This window comes from Canis lupus, chromosome 8, assembly GCF_011100685.1.
Source record: "Canis lupus familiaris isolate Mischka breed German Shepherd chromosome 8, alternate assembly UU_Cfam_GSD_1.0, whole genome shotgun sequence".
Taxonomy (NCBI): Eukaryota; Metazoa; Chordata; class Mammalia; order Carnivora; family Canidae; genus Canis; species Canis lupus.
In genome coordinates, this window is record NC_049229.1 from 53,839,528 (window position 1) to 53,859,410 (window position 19,883).

General features: G+C 33.9%; 1 protein-coding gene and 1 non-coding gene across 3 annotated transcripts in view; both read right to left on the reverse strand.

The window, feature by feature from the left end:
- Positions 1-19,883, reverse strand: part of GTF2A1 (general transcription factor IIA subunit 1) — a 46,463-nt gene that overhangs the window by 10,943 nt on the left and 15,637 nt on the right. For both annotated transcript variants that reach the window (XM_038545483.1, XM_038545484.1), the window contains exons 4-8: positions 18,650-18,714; positions 12,767-12,842; positions 11,281-11,414; positions 7,982-8,302; positions 2,361-2,450 (exon numbers count right to left, since the gene is read on the reverse strand). In XM_038545483.1, coding sequence (XP_038401411.1) covers positions 2,361-2,450; positions 7,982-8,302; positions 11,281-11,414; positions 12,767-12,842; positions 18,650-18,714 — 686 coding nt within the window. The remainder of the gene's footprint in view (positions 1-2,360; positions 2,451-7,981; positions 8,303-11,280; positions 11,415-12,766; positions 12,843-18,649; positions 18,715-19,883) is intronic.
- On the reverse strand, positions 19,308-19,452 carry LOC119873138. The gene has a single exon (XR_005363929.1). It is a non-coding gene; the product is annotated as a small nucleolar RNA SNORA79 (small nucleolar RNA).

The following is a 19,883-nucleotide window of genomic DNA, read 5'->3' on the forward strand; positions in this document are numbered from 1 at the left end:
ACCAATTATCAGCTTCTAACATACCGTAATTATTTATTTATTTTTTACATTTTACCATCTGTCTCCCTTGACTAAACTTCCCAATGGCAGGGATTGCTTTATTTTGTTCACTAGTTTATCTGAACTTCCTAGTACAGTACCGTGGGACATCATAGACACTCTGTTGAGTGAAAAGACCTCTTTCTCTTTTCTTTGACTCCCTACAGAAAAAATAGTATCTATCCAAAAATGGGCACACAAATTTATTTCCATCATGAAATGAGTGACTACAACTTGAAAGACAATGGGATTATACAAGCAAGAAAGTGGTAAGTAGCCAGGAAAGAGAATTCCCCAGACAAGTAAAGAAACTGATTGTATCCTGCTGCATGACAACTTGCAAAAAGCAAATGAAGAAAAGTTTCAGGATCAAACAATCCACATACTCAGCACTTCAGAAGAAAGGGCTCTTAAATTTCCTAATGACAAACATATTAAGTAAAATTACCAATAATTAAGGCTGAAGCCTCCACAATTGATGCCATCAGTCCTTATCTATCCATAAAAGGGAGAACTCTGTTTCATTATTAGGTTTAACTACAATTTTGATTTGATTGGCAACATAAACTTCATTATTCTTTCTATAATGGTTTCTAAAATGGACTCATTGTTGAAATCCTAAAGTTTAGGTTTCAGAAATAAAATCGTAAAATTCAAGTTGGCTCAAACCATATCCAACCCCATTTTAACCATTCATAGAACACAAGGATTCTTTATTATTGACTAAAACATCAAGCCCAGCCCTCCAGAACTCATCTGATTCTAAAAATTAGATCTCTGCGAATTTTAAAATTGTTTATTGTTTAACATACTACTTAAAACTATTTCAATTTCTGCTTAAAACTTTAAAAAGTCTCTAGGAGCAAAACAAACCAATTTTAACATTTAAAATGTTATGTGTACAATTTGTACCAGAGAATAATACAACCCATCTTACAATGTGAAAATACTCAGAAGTATGTTCTTCAATCTACCTAAGGGTAAAGGTCTCTCTTGCCTGATAAATCTGACATCTTATCATCATGAAACTATGTTCTAGATATTTTGGTTGCATGAGGTTCCTTTGAGATTTCCTGACAACAAAGGTTTATTGGTATCTATTTTAACATTACACTCTTCCACTACAAAAGTATAACAAGAAATTATTACATTTATTATAATGTCCCTGATATAAGGTTTTAATAATGCTCACCCAAAATTCACACAGTACAAAAGTGGATGCTCTGATAATTATGTTTATGAATGACCTCACTGACTTTATTCTGTAATCCTGTTACAGTTACTGTAAGTAACTGGTTTGACTTTACCTTTTCATTACAAAATAAATTGTTTTGACATTTCCCTATAGATCTATTTCCAATAAATATGGCTATTTATATGCAATAAGCATGGTAACTTAGAAGTTTCATTTCTATAAATAACAACACAAGTGTAAGATTTTCATCATTTGTAAAGGAAATTCATGTAAGGCACAAATTTTGCATGATCATGACTATAGCTCCAATTCCTGGCACATGCTTAATAACAAATACTTGGTAAGTATTTATTTAGTGAATGAGTAGTGCTTACAAACAAAAGCCCAATGGCTTCTGTTAGGGTTTTCATCATTTGGTAATGACTACTGTTCAAGTTAAATTACAAATGCAATATAATTTGTAGATTATAAATTTAATGATTATAGAAAATAATTTTATTACAAATTAAATGTTTCAATACATAACTAAATCTCAACAGTAATGCCAATAACTGTAATAAAAATACTTGGAAAGCAGCACTTTTTTGAAGAATTAGGAAAACAAGAATCCAATAGCTAATTCTCACAGACCTAGTTTAAAAATACCTAATGCTACCAAAAATACAGTAGAGCTAAATAATTTTTAAACTGATTTTCAGTAAAAACATGTTAGTTAACAGTCTTGTTTACTGCCCTATTTCTCCTCTTAGTAATGAAAAAAAAAGTGACAACATTCAATTAAATCCTTTTAGTTTTGAGCTGGTTGAAAATAAATGGAAAACAGCTGGGTTAATAATGTTAAACGATAACCCCAAAATGACTGTTTACTTTGTAAGTTGGGAGACAGTGTAAATTGAAAAAATGCCTACCTCTCCTCTTATCATTCATAGCATTTTTCAAATGTAAAGCTATACTATTAATTTCTCATTTTATTAAAGTAATCTACTAAACTATAACAATGTTTACAATCATCTGGTTTATACTGAACATAAGAGGCATCAATCAGCTGCCAAAATGTTCAACAAGGTAGAAAAGATAGAAGAAATTACATCAGAAAAAAAAATCAGTAACCTGATAAAATCCTTACCTTATCATATTGGCATACAACAACATTTTCTGTATCAAAGAGTTCCTGTCCTTCCTCATCACTCACATCATCTTCACTGTTGAGGGGCTCCTACAAATAAGAAAGAAGAGTATTTATTTATATTTCATGTATTATTAGAAAAAGGTCCTTCTAATATTCAAGGAAAAGAAATACAATGACCTTGATGTTCTTTGAGAATGAAGATTCAGACAGAACCATATACACACACGTATACCACAAATTTACTGTTAATCAGCTATGTTAAAACTGGGCCAATTTTACTGAAATTGCAGCAAGAAATCAAAAATAAAAAGTTAAGCTTACAACTTTTAAGTCTGAAAAGATGTTTATTTCCTTCATTCTTTCCGAACAGCACAAGATCACTCTCTCCAAGAACTGTTTAAGATGTCTAGAAGGTAATCTAAGAAAATATGAAGGTTTAATGTGATAATGGCACGATGTGCCACCAGAAACAGCAGAGTAAAAGTAAAAGGGAAAACAATGGTGAAGTTGGAGGAGGAAAAAAGGGCTATAAACCAGGCTAGCATTCTGGCTTGTCTACACACTGAGGACCAAGACTCTATATTATTAGCATGTCTACCATTGTGATGGTGATGGCAGATGCTTGTATAACTAAGGCATTGAAATTAAAAGGATACATGTGGGAGGGGTGAGGTAGGAGGGAGCTCAGTCCCAAAGAGAATTAAAAATTAAAGGTCAAGATCTAACTAGAACATAAAATGACCAACCATGTTACACCAGACTTCAACTAATTGAGAAGATAAAAAATAGAACTCATAGATTTCTAATTAACAGAGAAGGTAACGACAAAATAAAAGAGGAAAGGAATATAATCAAGATGACACTAAGTCTAGGCATATACCTCACACACGTGTATCTATATTCTTTAATTTAAAATAGATATCATCAATGTAAATGTAAAAACAATTTATTCACATAAAATTCATATAACATAAAATTCACCATTTTAATCATTTTAGAGTGTACCAGTCATACTTAGTACATTCATAACGTGTGCAATTATCATCACTAATTTCACAACAATTTCATCACCTTTACCATCAAGCAGTCACTCACTTCCCATCCCTACTCTCCCCAGTCCTACACTAATCTTTTTTGGTCACTATATATTTACCTCTAGATAGTTCATATAAGTGCAAACATACAGTATACATATGTAAGGACGTGTGGTGTGGCTGCTTTTATTTATAATATGTGAGGCTCATCCATGTTGTAGCATAAACCACTACTTTGTTCCTTTTAATGGCTAAATAATATTCCACTGCACAGATAAACCACATTTTAATTTGTCCATCCATCAATTGATAGACATTTGGGTTATTTACATCTTTTGGATTTTGTAAACAGTTTTGAACATTCACATACAAGCTTTTGAGTAACAGTTTTCAATTCTCTTATACATATACTTAGAACTGCTCTGTCATATGATAACTTTATGCTTAACATTTTGAGGAACCACCAAATCATTTTCCACAGCAGCTACACTATTTTCCATTCCCACCTGCAATGCAAAAGAGCTCCAATTTCTCCATATCTCACCAATATCTGTTTCCTTTTTTATCTTTTTTGATTATAGCCATCCTGGTAAATATGAAGTGGTATCTCTTTATGGTTTTGATATATGCATTACTGTAATAACTAATGATGTTGAGCATCTTTTCACATACTTGTTGGCTTATTTGTATATCCTCCTTGGAGAAATGTCTATTTATGTCCTTTACCCATTTTGGAATAGAGTTGCTTGTTAGTTGTTGAATTCCAAAATTTTCTATTCTGCATAATAAGCCCCTATCAGAGGATTTGCAAATATTTTCTCCTATTTTGTAGGCTATCTTTTCACTTTTTGGATATTGTTCTTAGAGACACACAAGTTTTTAATCTATTAAATCTGTTATTTTTTTCTATTGCTTGTGCTTTTGGTGTCATATCTAAGAAACTATTGCCAAACCCAGTGTTATTCAGCTTTTGCCCTATTTTCTTCTAAGAATTTTATAGTTTTAGGTCTTATTTATGTTTAGGTCTTTTGACCCATTTTGAGTTAATTTTGTATATTGTGTGAGGTAGGGGTCCAACTTCACTGTTTTGCATGTGGATATTCAGTTGTCCAAGCTACTATTTGGTAAGACCATTCTTTTCCTGCTGAATAGTCTTGGCTCATGTAAAAATGTTGTAAGATGATAGCATACACAGCAGTATTCCACATAAAAAAAGATACACCTAAAGCTTTGGGATCCAAAAAATTTGAAAGGAAAGAATGAAAGCTATTCTAACTGAAACAAAGTTGGTATGGCTCTATACTATCATACAAAAGAGACTGTATGGACCAAAAAAAAAAAAAAAAAAAATTACTGGAGATAAAATAGGAAACTACATCATCATAAATGGCTCAATTTACTGGAAAGTGTAAGTTTAAGCTTATATGTGTCTACTTTTAGGTTCAAAATATAAAGAGCATAATGACAGAACAAATCCACCATCATAGTAGGAGATCTGAACATCTCTCTCAGTCATCGATGATGGTGTAAACACACAAAAAATATTAGTAAGGATATAGAATATCCAAAGAAAACTATTAACAATCTAATTCTCATATATAGAAGACAATCAGACAACTGCAAAAAAAGTCTTTTCAAGGGATCCCTGGGTGGCGCAGCGGTTTAGCACCTGCCTTTGGCCCAGGGTGCAATCCTGGAGACCCGGGATCGAATCCCACGTCGGGCTCCCGGTGCATGGAGCCTGCTTCTCCCTCTGCCTATGTCTCTGCCTCTCTCTATCTCTCTGTGTGACTATCATAAATAAATAAAAAAATAAAAATTTAAAAAAAAAAGTCTTTTCAAGTATACAGGAAGCATACGCAACACTGACCGCATAGAGCAAGTCTCAATCAATTTCAAAGGATGCATACATCACAAAGATCATATTCTCTACAAATAAAATTGTTAAGTCAGAACAAAAATTAATGAAATAGAAATTACAGAATAAAGCTATAAGTTAATTATTAAAAACATTAATGAAATCAACATACCTCTTGCAAGACTCAACAAAAAAAAAAAGAGCAAGAAGGCAGAAAAAATATCAGAAATGAGAATTTAAAAAAGGAATGACTACAAGTGATTCTGGAATCAAAAAGATGATTATCATTAACTTTATGTTAATTTCAAAATCTACATATATAGTCCTAGAATAATAAAACTTATCCAAATTGTCTCAAAAAGAAACAATACTTGAACAGAGTAAGGACATTACCAGAATCAGATATTCTTAGCAGCATACTTTAACAAATATTCCCAGAATTAAGTATATCTTAAAAAAAAAAAAAAGTCCAATGAAGACAGAACACTTGCCAATATTTTTATAATGCTATCATAAACCTGAAAACCTAGTACGAGTATGAGAACAGAAAATCACAGACAGTACATGAATATACAGGAAAAGTCCTAAACAAAGTGAATTCAGCAATTTATAAAAAGAGTAATACAGAATGACTAAGTAGTGCTATCCAACAAATACAAAAGTGGTTATAAGTAGAAAACCAACTAACACAATTAGGTATTAAATAACACATTAAGGATAAGAAATTGTATGATTATCTAACAGTTGCAGAAAGTATTTAACAAAATTCAACATTCATTTAGATTTTAAAAATCAAAGCAAAGCTCTTAGTTAATTTGAATAAAGGGAACTTCTTTAACCTGATAAAAAGATGTTCATAAAAAGCCTATAGTAAACATTATATTTAATAGTGAATCACAGAAGGGCCCCTAAGAACAAGGTAAGGGTGCCTGGTATTTCTAATCAATATTGTTCCAGAAGGCTGAGCCAATGAAGCAAGAAAAGCAGTCATTTTTAATATCTGATTGCCTATAGAAAACATGAAAGAATCAAAGATGCTAAATCTCATTAGTATTCAAATTAAAACTAAATGGAAACACCATTTTCTATCTATCAGACCTGCAAAAATTAAGAAGCTTGACAATATCAAGTATCAGTGAAGACATATTAGCACAATAGTTTGGCATTTTATTGTAAAGTTGAAAATATGGATGCCTTAGAATCCAGTAATTCAATGGTTAGGTATAACCCTTAAAAGAAAGTTATGCATATGTGTCCCCAGAAAACATACTCCAAAATATGTTATAACCGTTAAGAGTAAACAAATAGAAACAACCCTAATGCCCATCACATCATTAAAAAAAAAAAAAATGGAGAAACCAAATATGGTATATTCAATAGTGAAAATAATTACAGTATATGCAACTGAGATGAACCTCAGAAATAGTATTCTAAGGGATAAAAAAAGCAATCAACATGCAGAAGAATAACAGAATTATCCCATTTGTTTTATAAATGGGCATTCAAAACTAAACATTGCTCTTCAGGAATATAAATACAGATAGTAAACATAAAGGCAAGTTAATGATAAACACAGAATTCATAAGCATGGTTACTCTGATGACAGGAGGAGGATGGGGATTGGGGCAAGGTACTCAGGGTACTTTAATAAAATAATGGGATTGTTATATGTATTTTAAAGATTTTATTTATTTATCTATTTAGAGGGAGCATTCAGGAGCAGGGGTAGGGGAAGAGGGAAATAGAGAGACAATCTCAAAAGCAAACTCTGCACTGAGTGTGGAGCTTGATGTGGGGCTCCATCCTACAACCCTGAGATCATGACCTGGGCCAAAATCAAAAGTAGGACCTTAACTGACCGAGCCACCCAGTGCCCCATAATGGGATTACTTTTAACTAGATATGGACTTAAGGGTGTTTTGATCTTAAAATATTTTTTATTCATTTGTATTTATTCAATATTTAGTAAAACAATACTTAAGAACATTAGATATAAAGAACTTTGTACTAAGATAAAATTACATCTTAAGTTGTAGAAAGCATTGAACAAAAACTATGGTTAAGACAAACATATTGAACACAAGTAACTAAGCAGGAACACTGAGGAAAACAAAGATATATTTATATGCTTCTAGAAATATATAAGGATGAATAACAAAGGATGGTTTGCTTAACTCATGACAGGGACTAGGAGTAGATAAAGTGATGTAAGGAACTGGTACAGAATACAGACCAAAAGAAAGTTATTCATGAATAAGTCTGTCACATTTAGCTTTTTCCTCAAGTGTCCTCTCTTCCCAGATGTTGCTGTATCTTTTTTAATTATTGAAGCAAACAACCTCATTTTATCTACCAATGTCTTGTGTTTGAATCACAGCATGAATGCATAAGCCAGAAAATTAGAATTACTTGCATTGTGTCCACCCCCTTTATAAATACAACTCAATTCAATATACATTTATTTTTTATTACCAGGTATATGAAACAGTATTCTATGATGATAAGTACAACCAGAACCATCTAAAAACCTTACTAGGTTACAACAATCCAACTTCGTATTTAAAATCCTATATTAAAAAAAAATTAAAAAAAAAATAAAATAAAATCCTATATTGTGTAACACCTTAATAGCCTCTGAAAAAATAGAATATAATTCATCAGTTTGGCACCAAGTAAAAGAAATGATTGAGTAGTTTCTCATTTCAAGTCTTTGACTATAAACTTACTTCTTCTACCTGCCCATCTTCAGCTCCATCTTTCTCTTTGTCTTCTTCTTCCTCATCATCATAGTCTTCTTCTTCATCTTCATCTTCTTCAGATGATGTGTCCCCAGTTCCATCAACCTGTAGCACCAGCGGAGCCTGTGGCTGAGCAGGCTGGGTCTGTGGCTGCTGTTGGCCAGTTGCAGTTATCTGTGCTTGTGCCGGTGTAGGGGCAGCCACTGTTGTAGGTATAACTTGAGTCTTATTTCCTGTAAATAAGATTTGCTGTGGCTGAATGATGACACCTGTCTGTGGTGAAATCCCTCCAGGAAGAGGGGCCAGTACCTGAGGCAAAAGAAACCCATATTAGAAACTAGTTAAGAGGAACAGTAGGCTCAGTTTCATGATATAATATGAAGAAACAGGCATAAATGCTGAAGAATCACGAAAAATGGCCACATCTCTTTCAGTTAAAACCACCAAAGCATAAAAGGAATGTTTAACTAGTATACTGATCCTATTTTCATTTTACCTTTCAAAGTTCTTAAGGAAAAAAAAGATTTTCTGAAAATAATTATTTATTGAGCACTTGTTATGTACATGGAAAATTCCAAACCAAGAGTTACACATATGATTCATTTATTTCCTTGATGTATGAACAGGTTACTTGCCAAGCTCATAGTCACTATGATGTGAAATTTTAACCCACGCTTTCTGATTTTTGCTGTAATTATTATGTTACACTGCCTCCCTGTGGAAATCATTGCACTGAAAATGTGAAGTCTTGGGTCCTAGTTTTATCTCAGATCCCAGACTGAGATGTAGCAGAGGCATGTCATTTAACCTCCCTTGGCTTTTGCCACTTCACTGTTAGACTAGAATCAATGGTTCTCAACCCTGACTAAAAATTACAACCATCTGGTAGCTTAAAAATACTGGTACTTGGACCCACAATATTCTGATTTAATTCATGTGAGATGAAATCTAATCATTTATTTTTTAATTTTTTAAAAAGATTTTATTTATTTATTTGACAGAGAGAATGCTCGCACACATATGCGCACAAGCGTGGGGAGTGGCAGGCAGAGGAAGAAGCAGGCTCCCAATGCAGGACTCAACCCAGGACTTTGGGACCATGACCTGAGCCACATGCCACTGAAATCTAATCATTAAAAGCTTCCCCAGGGATCCCTGGGTGGCGCAGCGGTTTGGCGCCTGCCTTTGGCCCAGGGCGCGATCCTGGAGACCCGGGATCGAATCCCACGTCGGGCTCGTGGAGCCTGCTTCTCCCTCTGCCTGTGTCTCTGCCTCTCTCTCTCTCTCTCTCTCTCTCTGACTATCATAAATCAATAAAAATTAAAAAAAATATAAATAAATAAATAAATAAATAAATAAATAAAAGCTTCCCCAGCTGATTCTAACCATCCAACTACACCAGATCAGATGATTTCTATAGTTCCTTTCAGCTTTTATAGCTAGAATTCTAAAGTAAACCATAACTCAAAAAGTACATACTAACAAATATATATTTTACAATAAATATATTTATATGTATTAATAAGTTAATAAATAAAAAGAGAATACCTAGTTATAAAAAAAACAGCAAATGGCAATTACTTGCCTTTAGGTTCAAGAAACGCAAAATAAGACAGTATTTTGTTTAAGAAGTTTACGGATTAATGGTGCAATAGACAAAACAGTAACACAACTCAAAAGGTAAAAGGTGTAATACAAGTATGATATGGTGCTCTGAAAACAGGAGAGAGGACTAAATTCAGCTTGAGGGACAAGGTATGGTCAGGGAAGCCTTCTTAGTAGGTAATACTTGTGTTCTTTTGTGCTTGGAAGATTAGCCAGGCTTTTCCATTCGGTGGCATGTATGTATGTATGTGTTTGTTTATTTGTTTGTTTATTTATTTATTATGATAGACACAGAGAGAGAGACAGAGGCAGAGACACAGGAGGAGGGAGAAGCAGGCTCCATGCCGGGAGCCCGACGCGGGACTCGATCCCGGGACTCCAGGACCATGCCTTGGGCCAAAGGCAGGAGCCAAACCACTGAGCCACCCAGGGATCCCGATCCCCTCGGTGGCTTTGTTTGATGGGAGTAAAGAGAGCTGCTAGAAGGAAGACCAAATGACATTCTAAGTAGAAGAATAACATCAAGTGAACATCTGGGAAGCTGTAAACTGACTAGATAAATGCTTCTCCGATCTTATCTCTATCATCATACTATAACATGGACATTACATATTTATATGTCTCCTTTTTTAAAGTACCTAAATTCTTTAATAAATAACCATTTCTCTTTCCTCTTTGTCCTTACAGGACAAGAGCTTAACAGTCAGCACAGAGGTAGGTTTACAAGTATTTAAAAGTTTAGCTTATCTAAACAGCAGCTGAAGCAGATAACTGGAAGCATGACAAGAATTAAAGCTGAAGAGATTAAAAAATAAGATCCACAAAAAACAAAGATCCTATTAACCATGCTGAGGAGTTTAGACTTTTTCCAATAGGCAATGGGGAAGTCACTAAAAAAATTTAAGATTTTTAGAATAACTATAAAATAGAGTAACAAGTTAGGAAGCCCAAGATTAGAGTAAGGAAAATCAATTGAGAGAATAATATATGGTACTTTATATATACAAATACACACACATTAACATTATATATATAGTAATATATACTATTGAGAGAATAATAATAGTATTTTAAGTAGGAAATTACGAAAGCATGAACTTAGAAAATGATGAGAGTCTAAGAAAACTAGTTTCCAATATTAAGGAACTGCAAACATGTTAAAACTGCAGTCTGAAAGAAAGGAACTATTAAGAATTGGTAGGATTTCATGGTACTTTGCAATATTAAAGGTAAGGGAAGTGGGGGTTCCCACACACCCACTTTCAGAAAATGCATAAGCTTCATGAAACTAGATTCATGTCTTCCATGTTCATTCCTAAATCTCTAGTCCCTTGCAAAGACCCTGACACATAGCCAACACAGTATTAAATACTTGTTGAATGAACGCAATACTTGGAGGCTTAGGAGGCTGCATCAAGTGTGATGCCACTGATAGAAAAGCACGTTCAGAGGGATAATGAAAGATAAGCAGGGATAACAACAATTTAGTCTTAAATATATTGAATGTAAAGTTAAGCTGTGACGCATGCAGGAGGAATTTACAATGACAGGATGTACAGCATTGGAGAACAGTCTAAGAGCTCATATAAAGCCATGGGAAAGGGGAAGGAAATCTCCCAGAGTTCACACAGAAGAAGAAAAAAGAACCCCATCATGATGCTCATAATTTATTATTCTATTACCTGTTGTATAACAGGAGCCTGTACTCCACCAGGCTGCATTTGTGGTATAACTTGTTGTTGAAGAACCACTGACTGCTGAGGCTGAAAGATATACTGGGCACCATTGGCTGCTCTGACTACTTGAAGAAGCTGGCCTGAAGCAAAAAGTATACATTACAAGTTACCATTTTAGCAGTGACCATCTCAAAATAAATGAATTCATAATGAATGTCAAGCCACCAAAATGCCCTGGAAATGATCAAGCAAGAAGTCTAGCAATTAAAGGCTCCCATACACAGTAAACCATAATCCTTACCTTCTCTTACTTCCCTCCATTGTTCAAATACATTGCTTAAAATGTTTTTCCTTACTTGCTATCCTTAGAAAGCTCTTTTCCAATAAAATTTTAACAACAGATAATGAGAATTGATTAGAAGTTTAAGTTATCTTTATTAACATGTTAGGAGTCATGCAAAAGCAGCTAAGTAAGATCAGATGTTTCAGGAGCTGTTTCTTTTTAAAGCTTTAAAGACATGAAAGTATAAACAGTTCATTAATACCTTGAGCCAGAGCACACGGTACTTAGCTTCAAAATGCTTAACAAAAAGAAAATGCTGAGCCAATTACCATTGCCACATAATACTAAGTATATGCCTGGCTTAAACATAGAGAAGTGAATCCCTCTCTTTGTTGTCTTAGATGATGCAGAATCTTCAATTAATTAAAAAGCAACAATTATATATTAATAAAATATGTAGCAAGATAAACCTCTAGTTAGTGCTTTACAAATTTAGAATTTTATTAACGAGACGCCTGGGTGGCTCAGTAGTTTAGCTCACGGCTCCTCTGGCTCAGGGCGTGGTCCCAGAATCGGGGGATCGAGTCCCACATCGGGCTCTCTGCATGAAGCCTGCTTCTCCTCCCTCAGTCTATGTCACTGTCCCTTTCTCTGTCTCTCATGAATAAATACAATCTTAAAAAAAAAAAAAACTTATAAAAAATAATTTTGTTAACAAAATAACAAGAAATTCTCTAATTAAAATTACAACTTAAAAGCCACATAAATTCTTCCAACATTAATATGCCAAAAAATCACAAGTAAATTTTGTCTGTCTATGCAGAGATAGTACATAAAACAGAATGCAATAAAGTATTATAGGATTTAGTCTGATATCACAAATTCATTCAAATGAGTCAAGTTGTTTGGCAGGTTAAATGTGTTTAGCAAAAATCTATGTAAGTAAGTATTTCTATATAATCATACTTCATTCGATAATAGGATTCTCATTCATAAATCAAAAGCTCAAGTGCAATTTTCATCTTTTCTACTCCATCCTTAACAATAACTATCATCTAATGTGATGTAATAGTCAATCTTATTTTAATAACCTAAGCTAAATGGTAAAAGAAATACTGATTTTGTCTTGCAGTGAGGCTCAAACAAAGACTAGATGGTACAATTTTCTGAGTTATACATATAAATAATGGTTCCGTTATTCCTAATTACCTGAATTTGTTAGTATCTGTTGAACAGGAGTCACACCTGCAGGGAGTGCCAAGGTAGCAGCTGTAGCAGCAGCGCTCTGGAAAAAAAAAAAAAAAAAAAAAAACCAAGGAGAAAAAATCAAAACCACATACATACATAACAGTACCTCAGTTTATCTCTGGCATATTTTAATAGTATTCGAACTATTATTTAGTATATACTAAAACGAAAAGTCTTAAAAAGACTAAATTCCATTTTATAAAATGATACAATAAAGACCACCTAGCCTAAAATGCATTATGTAAGTACTTCAAACAATTAAGTAGAATATAATTGGGGTGTTTTTTCCCCTGGAGAATGTGCTCTAAGGAAATCTCCCTCCTACTAACAATGCTGTACAATATATAAAATATCCATTCTGGTATTTCTTTTCCTAACTCTATTTCCTTACTCCCAACTCCCTGTGGTCAAGTACAGTTGACCCTTTAATATTGCAGGGGCTAAGGGGACCAACTCCTCACACAAGTGAAAATCCACATGTAATTTTTGACTTCCCAAAAGCTCAATAGCTTACTGCTGACCACACATGTTATATTACTATATTCTACAATATAGCTAGAGGAAAGAAAATATATACCACATTTAATGAAAATAACCATATTTATCGAAAAAATCTGCATATAAATGGATCCATACAGTTCAAACCCAAATTGTTCAAGGTCAACTTCATTTACTTGAAGCAAAATATTAAATATCTTCATTTTAGAAATCTTAATATTTTTAGTTTATACTAGACTCAATAAATCTTTAAAGAAGACCTTGTATCAGAATCAGAAGGCTGAGCTTGTAGAGCGAGGAATTCTTCTACGATGCCTTAAGATACAATACTGGCTATATATCTAGATGAAACATCTATTAATAATAGTTTTATTAACACAAAAAATACCTTAAAATCTTAAGAAAAGTCACCAACTTTAATTTCTACAATTTAAAATGGAGGCAGTATCTGACATTTAAGTTAAAAATAATATACATGGGTGTACTGTGAATCTCTTTAAATCCAGGATACATTTTTCATTTACTGCTTCTGAAGACTCCTCCTCTCAGCTTTCCTCCAAGAGAATTATACCACATCTTACTGGTTTTTTTTTTTTTTTATTCTATATTTAAAGTATTTCCATGCATCTCACTGTAACTATCTGTAGAGGTAATTTATCCCCCTCTTCCTTCAATCTTTTTAAAGGTACCCAGCCTTCACATACCAATCTAATATATACATTTTTAGAAACACCTCTAATTGATAGGTTCTGAAAAATAAATATAACTGCAGTTAGAAGATGCCAGAGAAGTCAACAAAACTCAGAAAATTATACTCAATTAGGTTCATGATACTACTACCTAGTCTAGACTCTACATATACCTTTTTTTTTTAATTTTTTATTTATGATAGTCACTGAGAGAGAGAGAGAGAGGCAGAGACACAGGCAGAGGGAGAAGCAGGCTCCATGCACCGGGAGCCCGACGTGGGATTCGATCCCGGGTCTCCAGGATCGCGCCCTGGGCCAAAGGCAGGCGCCAAACCGCTGCGCCACCCAGGGATCCCTCTACATATACCTTTGTAAGAAAATGTGCTTCTTGTTGCCATTTGATAAGTCTAACTATCAAATCATGTAGTTTCTACACCTAAGGCCTAAATTCCCACAATGTCCCCAGCTATAGCTCCATCAGGTTCTCTTCATGAAATGCAGGTCCTGCATTCATTTAAATAAATCTTGCCTGTATAGGCAAATGAAAGGTAATCTAAGGAACACATTAACAACCACTTACTACTGAGAAATACTATTCAGAAATATTAAGGGCCTGTAATTCATATTTTATAAGATTAATAGATCTTCCTCTACTGGCAAAATGACAATTGTAGTTTCTACACAGCATAGACAACACAATAACCACCTGCACACCTCTGTACATCCAAACTCCTATCAATAAATATTTGTTGAGTGACCTACTACACAAACCACCTTTTATTAATACCTACTGAAAATTTCTTCTTGTATTTTATGAAATAGCCCTAAAATGACTAATGCATTAGAGTATTTCATAAAGAGAATCTGCAAATTTTGTTTGCCATAAGGTCCTATTTTATAGGTTCCCCAAAACAGCTTTCAACCTAATATATTATCACTATCCTACATTTTTATTAAATTATGTAACTTTTCAACATGTTCATTTCCAAAGCATGGATTGCTTTTTAAAAAATCAAAACTGGGGATGAGTGGATGGCTCAGCGGTTGAGTGTCTGCCTTTAGCTCAGGGCATGATCCCAGAGTCCCTGGGTCAAGTCCGGTATAGGGCTCCCCATGGGGAGCCTGCTTCTTCCTCTGCCTGTGTGTCTCTGCCTCTCACTGTGTCTCTCCTGAATGAATAAAATTTTTAGAAAAAAATAAGTTGGTCAGAGAAAGATAAATACCATGTGATCTCACTCACATGTGGAATTTAAAAAAGAAGGGGGAAAAGGAAAGGGGGGGAAGAAAAAGGAAGGGGGGGGAAGTAAAAAGGAGAGGGAAACAAGAGCCTCTTAACAATAGAGAACAAACTGAGGGTTGATGGAGGAATTTGAACAGGGAATGGGCTAGATGGGTGGTGGGTATTAAGGAGGGCAATTGTTATGACAAGCACTGGGTGTCATATTAAGTGAGGAATCATTGAATTCTACTCCAGAAACCAATTATTATTCCACTGTATGTCAACTACCTAAAATTTAAATTAAAAAAAAAAAAAAAAAAGGAAAAGGAAATCAATCAAATGGTTATCTTTGAATCAGGAATAATAATGCAAACAAAAACCAAAAAAAATTTTATTAAAAAAAATTTTTTTTTTTGTAAAGAGCCTATAGTGATTGTATTTCAGAACATATAAAGTACATGGGGCAAACACTGAAAACATCCATTAAAATTCTAAAATACAGGGATCCCTGGGTGGCGCAGCGGTTTAGCGCCTGCCTTTGGCCCGGGGCATGATCCTGGAGACCGGGATCGAATCCCACGTCGGGCTTCCGGTGCATGGAGCCTGCTTCTCCCTCTGCCTATGTCTCTGCTTCTCTCTCTCTCTGTGTGACTATCATAAATAAATAAAAATTTTTAAAAAAATTTAAAAAAAATAAAAATAAAAATAAAAATAAAAAATAAAATTCTAAAATACACATAAATGCTAACATCTTTACTGAGTGATATTTCTGACCTAGAATCTGTTTAAATATATGCTCTTTAGAATCAAGGAGACCTAACAAACAAGGAAGAGATGGGCCACTGATTTTGCCCTTGTGTCTTTAAAGAGAATTTTCTCTCAAACATTTAAAATTCTTAGTAATCAAATGGGCCTACTGCAAGTGATTCTACAAAATTTTCTGTTTTAAAAGGACAAAAGTCAGGATGCCTGGCTCAGTGGCCAACTCTTAATTTCAGTTCAGGTCAGGATCTCAGGGTCCTGGGATCAAGCCCCTTATCTGGCTCTGTACTCAGCCGGGAGTCTGCTCCCATTCCCTCTGCCCCTCCACCTAGGTGTGCACACTCCTTCTCTCCTTTTCTCTTGGATAAATAAATCTTAAAAAGTAAAGTAAAGTAAAAAGTAAAGTAAAGTAAAAAGTAAAGTAAAGTAAAAAGTAAAGTAAAGTAAAGTAAAATAAAATAAAATAAAATAAAATAAAATAAAATAAAATAAAATAAAATAAAATAAAACGACATAAGTTATTCCCTAGGAAATATCTCAAAGTACCAACTGCAATACAGATCCTATAGTGAGACTTTCATTTTTAAGGATGGAGATAAAAAGAAATTTGGGGCCTTAAACTTGAAATGGAATTTTCTGAATGATAAAAATTCTTGTGATTCCATGATGGACTGGAATTTTCTGATTTTTAAGAAGAACCAATTCTGGCAATTTGAATTACAAGTACAAAATAGATATCCTCGATTCTTTTGTAAATTTAAAAACTCCAATTTCTGTCATGTAGAAATTTGTAATTCTGTCAAGCTATGAATTTGTAAGGCTGGTATATTTAAAAAGGAGTCGGTTGTCTAGTGGATGAGCCATGTTTTGTATCTGACTTATCAATCACAGATGAGCTTTGAGGTCAACTACTCATTACTCACCAAACAGAAATCATTTTTTAAAATACTGCTTTTTCAGGGCACCTGGTTATTCTGTGCAGTCTGCTGAAGAATCTCTTTCCCGCCCCTGCCACCCCTACTCTCTCTCCACCCACATGTGTTCTCTCTCAAATAAATAAATCTTTATAAAATACACACACACACACACACACACAATCTAAAAAAAAAAAATTCATTGCTAGCACTAGGCTAAGAGATTTTTTAAAAATGATCCTTGCTTTTAAATAAGAGATTCGGTTGAATTTAAGAATGAAAAAAAAAAAAAAGAATGAAATGTCAGAGCTGAGACTCCACTAACAATCTCTTATCTTGTAAACAGAACAAAGAAAAGCCATTTATGAGAAAGTGCTGGAATAACTCTTCTAATAAGACTTTATTTTAATGTCTTATTCAAAAAAAAACTTTATAGGGTGCCTAGGTGGCTCAGTGGTTGAGCGTCTGCTTTCGGCTCCGGGCGTGATCCCGTGGTGCCAGGATAGACTCCCACATCGGGCTCCCTGCATGGGGCCTGCTTCTCCCTCTGCCTCTGTCTCTGCCTCTCTCTGTGTGTCTCTCATGAATAAATAAGTAACATCTTTTAAAAAAATAAATTAAAAAAAAAAACTTTATATAGGTAAAGAGTCTCTAAGGATCTGAAGTAGTTTTTCGAATTATATATTATATATAATATAATAATATATATTATATATATTAATTATATATATATTAATATAATATATATATATTTATATATATATAAATTTGAGAATTTGAGCTGTTCAGTGAAGATCCCTTAGAAATACCAAGGCTGGGATCCCTGGGTGGCGCAGCGGTTTGGTGCCTGCCTTTGTCCCAGGGCGCGATCCTGGAGACCGAGGATCGAATCCCACGTCGGGCTCCCGGTGCATGGAGCCTGCTTCTCCCTCTGCCTATGTCTCTGCCTCTCTCTCTGTCTCTCTGTGTGACTATCATAAATAAATAAAAATTTAAAAAAAAAAAAAAAAAAAAGAAATACCAAGGCTAATACATAATAAACTCAACTGATGGGACGCCTGGGTGGCTCAGTGGTTGAGCGCCTGCCTTTGGCTCAGGGTGTGATCCCGGTATCGAGTCCCACATCAGGCACCCTGCATAGAGCCTGCTTCTCTCTCTGCCTATGTCTCTGCCTCTCTCTCTCTCTTTCATGCATAAATAAAATCTTTCAAAAAAAAAAAAAAAAAAAACCTCAACTGATCAAAATGCGTTTTAAAGTACTAATATACACAAAGTTAATAAATCTTATTAAGCTAGGCTATGGTTAAATCACAGCAAAAAAATTTTAAAGGTTTGGTTTTAAAAAGTTATCTTGAACTATCCAAGAGTTCATTTTCATTTTTCAAGTTTACAATTCTTAGCATTCCTGACCTCTAGCAATTAATGGGTCTTCTGAAACAGAACTATAATTGACACAGTATGTTTGGTAGGTGCCCTAAACCCATTTTCCAAAAATAGCATGGGACGGAAGATCTCTCACAAAACATTATTCTTTTGGTATTTTCAACAGAAAACTGCATAATTTTATGAACCTCTATGTCTAAGTATCAAGCTAAATTTTAGATGTGCTGCTAAACCCAATAACGAGGAAACCAAATAAACAGCCATTTTGTTAAAGTCTCAAATAAATTTCACATTGTTAATATACAACACACCTAAGCATAATCACAATTTTGAGTTAGAATAAGTAGAGCTAAGCAAAATACTATATTCCAAGTCTTACCATATTTGATGCGTTCATATGTTGTATCAGCTTAGAATCAGGAACTATAACTTGTGGTGCAGCAGCTATTATAGAAAAAAACAAAAAGCACAAGTGCAAACAAGGAACCATGAGGCTGTTTCAAAATACTAAGAATGCTATACAATGATGAGAACTTTTTTTCCTGTTTTCTACATCCAAATGCATCCACCCATTTGATACCTAAGAATGTTATAAATTTCTATGGTAAATAACAGCTGTGATATACCCATATTATACTTAAAAATATCAATTTAAAAAAAGATTTGTGTAACAATACCTAAGGATACAAAGAAATTTGGATGCATGAAGTAGTGAGATACCTAAAACCTATACATATACAGCTCTGTACGTTCTTAAACTGGAAAATTTCAAACAAAATTTAATTGTATCTTGCTAACTCAATATTGTTTAATACTACTGTTAGAATGAGTTAGTAACCCATTAAGAATGAGCTCAAAGAAACTATTAACTAGGTTTTTTTTTTTTACATCTACATAGCCTTCTTCTCCCATTTGACAGCTGTCAAAATCTTGTTACTTCCAACAACTTTTTAAAAAATATAAATCAGAAATAATGGCTGTTAAAAAAAGAGAGAGAGAAGAAACAATGGCAATGTTACGTAAATATAAAAGGAATTAGATGTTTGATTCCGCAAATTTCAGAGAATAAACAGATAATCCCATTATCCTAATATTCTCTGAGTGAAGAAAATCAAATTTTAATTTATGATGACCTAAAATCCTAGTGCCAAGGCCTGAAGGCAATAGGAGGAACAGTCATCAAAACAGATGAAAAAGGATAAAATTATTTAATGCAGGTATAGAATAAAATCAAATGTTAAAGGTCTTATTTGGTATAAACAGTAAAACAATCCAAACAGACATTTCTACCATACATTACTTACTATGTATCACTATCAATTTTAAGTCTTATATATTCTCAGCCACTCTCAAATAAGGCAAATGGGTAGTAATTAAACTTTTCATTTACCTTCATTCTCCTCTCCAATAATAAGATTTACAAAATGCAAATGCTTGGAAAGCTTCATGACCAAACAGGTTTGTGATGACAGAAAATACTTGTTACATGTAATAGGCCAACCTTCCTGGCCTTCTCAGGGCCCAAATTTCCCTTAGTATTAAAATGTTGGGAGAACTATTTCACAAAGCCTTTTGTAAAGCTTCAATGAAACAAATTTACAGATTTACTTGCA